At 36.4% G+C, this 6,931-nt stretch overlaps 1 protein-coding gene across 6 annotated transcripts in view; it reads left to right on the forward strand.

The window, feature by feature from the left end:
- Window positions 1-6,931, forward strand: part of LOC106874397 (phosphonopyruvate decarboxylase) — a 186,893-nt gene that overhangs the window by 133,421 nt on the left and 46,541 nt on the right. For all 6 annotated transcript variants that reach the window (XM_052971685.1, XM_052971688.1, XM_052971687.1 and 3 more), the window contains one exon: window positions 1,343-1,398. In XM_052971685.1, coding sequence (XP_052827645.1) covers window positions 1,343-1,398 — 56 coding nt within the window. The remainder of the gene's footprint in view (window positions 1-1,342; window positions 1,399-6,931) is intronic.

Below are 6,931 nucleotides of genomic sequence, written 5' to 3' on the forward strand. Positions count from 1 at the left end.
TATGTGGCACTTGGTGAAAAATTGAGTTTGATGTAGCTACCCTCATTTGCACATCTTGCCGTGAGGTAGGTTCATCTGGGACTCTCAACAGGAAGAGGTCCAGCCTTGATTTTAAAATGCCTACTTCCACTTTGTGCAGGTTTCTCAGGCTCTTTGAGAGAAAATTAAAAAGCTGTAGGCCCCTGAAACCCAGGCTGTTGCAATAACTGGTCCTGAAGTGCGATGGCATTGCTGGGACCTTTGGCACTGTGCAGTGGCAACCCAATCGGGTATTGGTTTAGCTTTCAATGCCAAAATTTGGCACAATTTCTTCCAGGATCTTCCAGATGTATATTACTGCACACCTCTCCTGCTTTCGCTCCAGGGAGTAGAGTCTTAGCTGTTTCAGCCTTTCTCAGTAGCTGAGCTGTTGCAAAGAGACGATCTTCTTGTTGGCATTAGGAAGGGCATCTAACATTGAAAACCATGACAAAGCTGACAATGAGGCTTGCAGCCCTAGTCCTTGGCAGCACTGGAAACAAATGCTTAATGATGATGGCAGTGGCAGCAGCAACAGTGACATTGGCAATAACAATGACAATGATATGTCAATCTGACCAGTCTTTAGGAGCTTGCAACGGTCATAGTACAGCCCCTGGCTGAATACATTACTGCTATTAATATTTTATTCAATCAAAGTATGAAAGTTAAAGCCAGCCCTAGGATGACTTGAGCCAAGAACATAGAGTTAATTCATTCATTTCTATTTCAGCCAAGTGTTTGGTTCACTGATGCAGTTTAAGAACACTGAAACATGTCCATAGTGATGGAATAATTGAAAAAATTTGTTTTTTCCATGCTATGTAATTATTTCTAATTAGTTTAATTCTTAATGCTCACTGCATTATATATACTTACATTAACTTGACTAAATACTATAAGTTAGATGTATTGTTGTGTGTACTAACTTCAATTAGATTAATATTAAAATTATGTTTCAATACTAAAGAAGAAATCTGATCAAATTCCTCAAAACTTACTTCAGGTGATTTTCTGATCAAAATAACAAGCTGTAATGCCAGCACTGAAGACCCCTGGTCAAAATTTCCTAATATCTTGAAGTAAATCTCAATAAAAATATCTCAAACAATGCGATTCTCTCTTTTTGAGGATGCTACTTTTTACAGTGGCTGTTCTACTTACTGCCAATCATTTTATCAGGTAGGCTGACTCAAGACCTGAAAAGAAAAGTTTTATAACTAGTTTTCATATATCTCACTTTTTTTGCTATTTATAATCTTTGTTGACTTGAACTGTAAATAATTTAATAAAATAAAATAAAACTGTTTCTTTGCCTTTCCAGCGTCCATGGGTATACCATTTCAACCTTTACCAGATTACCAAGAAGGAGCTGAACAGGTGAATATCTTAAATTTTTTCAAATTCAAATTTTTTTTAAAATTCAGCATTTGATGAAAAAATGTTGATATTTTCACTTGAGTCTGAAAGCTGAAAATATTTTCCATAATTTGATATCTTCTCTACTGTTTTATAATGAATGTAGGACATTTTCTCATGGTATTTTATTCAAGTGAAAGATTTACTATACCAGAATCATCTGTACCCTGTCTAAGAAATCTTAAAAAGGATATGGGCATCACCCCCACTTCTATTTAAAAAATAGAACAGATTTTTATGAACCACAATACAAGTACATATTTTTATCCCTATGTTTTAGAATATTATATTCCACAATAAAGATAAAATGTCCATAGCAGAAAATACTGTTAAAATGTTTTGTTTGATCAGCTTTCTACACAAGTTGATTTTACTGAAGGTAACCAATAACAATATAATTTTTTTTGCCTAAATGTGCACATATCAATTTATTAGCATTATAAAAGCTAAACTAATCCTTTTCTGAATAAGAGTGACCTATAGGGTCAATATTTATGTTTAGTTTCAGTATTATTAACCCTTTGCTGATGGATTTAGTACTGACAGTCTGTGCTGTGTACCAGTATTGGATCATTCAGTAACTACATAATTTTTCATACAAGGAATTTTACAATGTATTTACAGATTCTTCTCAGTGTGGTATATTTGAAAACACAGTGCCGTACAGAGCGAGACATTGCACTGTTCACATTCAAAGTTGTTTTTTGTCAGCACACCACGCTTCATACAAAGAACACATCTTCTGTACAGTCATGGTCTTCTCTTTGATGACGAAATGATGACAGGGAAATATCTCTCTGTCAACCTTACTGGACCAGATAGAGCAGATGGCCTGCCTTGTGATATATACCCTTTAGGAGGGCAGTTGCTACACTGATCAATGCTAGTCAAAAATCAAGAAATCATTCTCGACTGCCCATGACCTTCGATGCAAGAAAGGCATTGACCAAACAAAGGTCAAGCAGATAGGAAAACACTTTTTTTTATACCATTTGATAGTTTTTCTAACACAGGAATGAGATGTGGCCATTTGATTGGAAAAATTTACCCTACCTTCATTGTAACTGAGGACACAATTTAGCTTTCTCGCAATATTTCTGCGCTTCTCAATTCCTGACATTTCAGCAGTATGTCATGTGGATAACATTTTTACATGATTTTTATCTTTCCATACCAAAGTAAGTAAACTACTTGTAGTGGAATGAAAGTCAATCTCACCCTTTTCCAGGGCCAAATTCAGATCCTTGGGCATGTCTTTTCGATTCAGACAAACCATTCTGACTACATTTGTTTTCTGTCGATGGAGAGACAGAAAAAGCTGCGGGCTGCCAAGTAGATGATCGTTCAGCTCCAACACAATCATCTGACTCATAAGAATGTCACTCTGTTTCTAACTTGAGTATATTTTGAAATTTGACATGTATCCTGACACAACACCACTCTGGCACATTTTGAAAACTTTGATCCTAAATCTTGCCTATTTTGTGGGCTCATACTGCTTAAATTCAAGTCTGCCTTTGAATTTCCAAAGAGATTCACTAATAGCAGCATCCTAGTCTGGAATATACAGTTTTGAACTTTTCAGTCAGAATACCAATGACTAGCTACAGTTTGAACAGTTGGTTGTCATCTTCATTGTTGTTAAAGTGCAGATTGTGTAAAATCTGTTTAAACTGATCACAGGGCATCATGTTGTGAAAAAATGGTGCCCACAGAACTGGATCCCTGGTCCAGTATAACTTCATATCTAGTTTGAGATGCAGGCCCATCAGTATCACCAAAGACAGAAATAAGTCTAACTCATCGGGCGTGACGTCTACCCACTTTCTGGAGTGACTTTACTAGGTAGGATGATATTTGGCTGCAGTGTACTGATTCATCTTGGTGCAAATGTTTTCGATAAGTCCCAGTGTCATGAAAAGTCCAAGAAACTGGAGTGGCATGGTTGATGCATCCACATGAGGGATTGTAATTTTGGTCCGATCCACGAATCCATGTCACCTCAGGAAATTGTCCTTTTTCAACCAGTTTCAGCAGTATCATGAGACCTCCCAGCATACACAGCCACTGGTTCATCAGAATCCAAGGATGAACGACAGTCCCTCACAATTCTTGCTAGCTGTGGTAGTTCATCATCATTCTTGCTGTCAGATTCTTGGTAATTGCTCTCTGGGCTTGAATCGTAATCTGACTTGCTATCATCATCATCAACATGATGGGAACACCCTGGTATCAGTTTTCCATGCCTCTGAACTCATTGTTTTGGAGGCATACCAATTGCAAGAAAATTCGTAAAGAGTTCAATAGCAACGTCCATGCTTTTACAGATCACTTTAGGTTATGAAACTGAGCAGAAATATTATTCACTTTTGCAAGCTTCTTAATGGAAGTAATATTCACTTTTTCACACTAACAACAGAGATATGCTTGACTACACATCAATCACATGCATATAACCTCATCTGTGGGCTTCACATAACAATAACCAAAAATCTCAGCTTATCAGAAATTCCTAACAGAAAAGTAGGTTGCAGCTACAGCCGCTATCCAACTGTATACTAATGTGGCAACAACCTCTGCCATTATCCAGCCACACACACAGCGTTTCGATACAGTCAGTTCCCATCTGCAAGGAGTTAACCCTTGATATAATGTTCGGATATAATACAAGTTAAATTAACCCTAGATATAATGTTAGTTCATCACACGTAGCTTCTATGCAGTTTGAGACCAATAGAGCATCATACCACTTTAGTTTTGGTTAATGTAGTCATTAAAAACTATCTTGGCTTTGGTTGCACTATAGTACTAGGAGCAGATGACAAACCACTGGCTCTTTGACTTATTGTCCTTTATACACTATGGTCAAATTCATTGTGTGCCTACACTATGAATTTTACTATTTGTTATCTTGGTGATTTAAAGCAATATATAAAAATGAAAACCATGTCATCTGTTATAATTTTGGGGGGAAACCTATTTTGGTATAGATTTTAAATTCATACCTACATGAAAGAAATAATATATTTTTGACCAATAAGATGTAAGTAATAACGTGATTTATTTAATAGGAAGTAATTAAAAATTTATGTCAGAACGACTTCTTTTGCCTAGGTCTAAGATAAATTTTCAGTTAACTCTTGCCCTGTATTATAATTATCTTTAGAGTATGAACTCAAAAAAGAGAAATACCAGTAAGTGGTTTTGCTACCTGTGACATCACTGCTACCTTAAAAACTTTTCATTGTAATACTTGATATAACCTCATAATATAACTAAAAATATCTGCTTTCTCTTATGAGAAAAGTCTTAGGACCATCAGGACAATGACAATTAAACAGGTTTCTTTTTAAACATCAAAATTAATATATCTCCTTCATATCTCATGGATTAAAAGTCCTATTTCTCTGCAAGTACTTTCTGTATTTCCGAACAAAACACTGAATTCATCATGCCTAAATGTGACTAGTTGTTAGGAATAAACTTTAGGCTGTTTTCAGACAGTGTGATGGACTAGCATTCTAGTCCCATCATATTTATTTCTCAACTTAATTTAACTACAAATTGTGATCTGCGAAACAGTTCTTTGTGATTTGTGAAACAATGAAACAATTATCATTCAATGGCTGCTTTCCATGCTGGCATGAGTAGGATGGTTTGATAGGAACTGGTGAGCTGCAAGGGCACGTCAAGCTCCAATGTCATCTTTGGCATGGTTTCTACAGCTGAATGTCCTTCCTTACATCATGCCAACCACTTTACAAAGTGTACTGGATACTTTTTCATGCCACCAGTAATAGTGAGGCTGCAAGACAGAAAAAGAACAGGGTAAAAGGAAAAGGTAGAAGTATGCAGGAGGGGAAGGTGGAAGTGGGTGGCTTTATGCTAGGTGTTGAAGGGCTAAAATATGATAAAGGCACGAGCACAGGAATTTAATATCGAGGAGATAGATGGCTGAAGGAGATAAAAGGAAGGCAGTGATGGGGTATTAGAGCAAAATCTCATGGTACAAGAAGATGAGCATGAGAGGATATGAACAGTAGATCATGGGAGAGGATGACAGGGTGAAAGCTTTCATAAGAGTGTGATGGGGTAGTTTATATTTTCTAACATTTGTAAATTTGTATTTATTTCATTAGATCATCAAAAGTACTTGGATTGATGTAAACAATTAAAACCATTGAAAGGATTGCCTCACCATAGCCATACTGAAACATTAAAAGAATTAAAAATTATATATTTGCTTCATGACCACATGGTTTCAAGTTCAGTTCCACTGCACAGCACACTGAACATGTTTCTTCTACTCTTGTGACTTCATTTGTTTGAAGGAACTTAAAAGAAGCCTGTGCTATACATACATACATACATACATACATACATACATACATACATACACACATACATACATACATGCATACATTATATATATTGAGTCATCCCATAAATAATGCAGTTTTTTCAATTACATAAACTAAAAGTCGGAAGGTGTCGGGATAAACTACCTGCACCAATTTGCTATAAAAGCAGGTAGTAATTTTACTTTGTACTTATTCTTAGTGCAAATTTTGAAGAGTACAGTTCAGTTTTAACAATTATTTTTTCAGAGCTGTAATAGAAGTGACAAAGGAGCATATTTGGCATATTTTACTTTATGAGTTCAATAAAGGCAAGAATGCAAAAGAAAGTGCAAGGAATATGAATGCAGTATGTGGGGATCAAACAATAAGCATAAGCCAGTGTCAACGGTGGTTCCAGAAATTCCAAACAGAGAAGCTTGGATTTGGTCATTCAACCATTCATTGACACCTGTCTGCCATCGGACAAGTTAGCAAATTGGGTCAATGGGTTCCTCACAAACTTTCCGAGTCTAATCGCGCACTGAGAGTGAATGTGTGTTCTTCTTTGTTGTCACATCTTATGAATGAACCTTTTTTGGATCAAATAATGACTGGTGACGAGAAATGGTTCTCTATAAAAATGTCAAGCACCGAAAACAGTGGGTAAGGAAAGGAGAAACACTGTACTCCAGGTTAAAGGCCTTCACCCACATATGGTGTTGTTATCTGTTTGGTGGAATATGAAAGATTTAGTCTACTTTGAACTTTTAAACCCAAACCAAACAACAACAAAGGAGATCTACTGTGAGCAGCTTGAGTGGTTTAAGTCAGTGCTAGAAGAAAAATGACCATCTTTGGTTTCAAGACAAAAGGTGTTCGTCCATCAGGATAATGCTCGGCCACATACAGCAAGGATTACATTCCAAAGGCTGGAGCAATTTGAATGGGAAATGATGTCCCACCCACCATATTCGCTGGACATTGCACCATCTGATTATCATTTATTTCGCTATCTTCAAAATCATTTGAACAAAATATGAATTCTATAGACGAGGTCACAACAGTACTGAAAAGAGTATTTTTGGTCACAGACAAGTGAATTTTGAAAGAGGGGCCTTGCAAGTCTACCAGATAGTTGGAAGAACATTGTAGAA

Source organism: Octopus bimaculoides, chromosome 11, assembly GCF_001194135.2.
Source record: "Octopus bimaculoides isolate UCB-OBI-ISO-001 chromosome 11, ASM119413v2, whole genome shotgun sequence".
Classification (NCBI taxonomy): domain Eukaryota; kingdom Metazoa; phylum Mollusca; class Cephalopoda; order Octopoda; family Octopodidae; genus Octopus; species Octopus bimaculoides.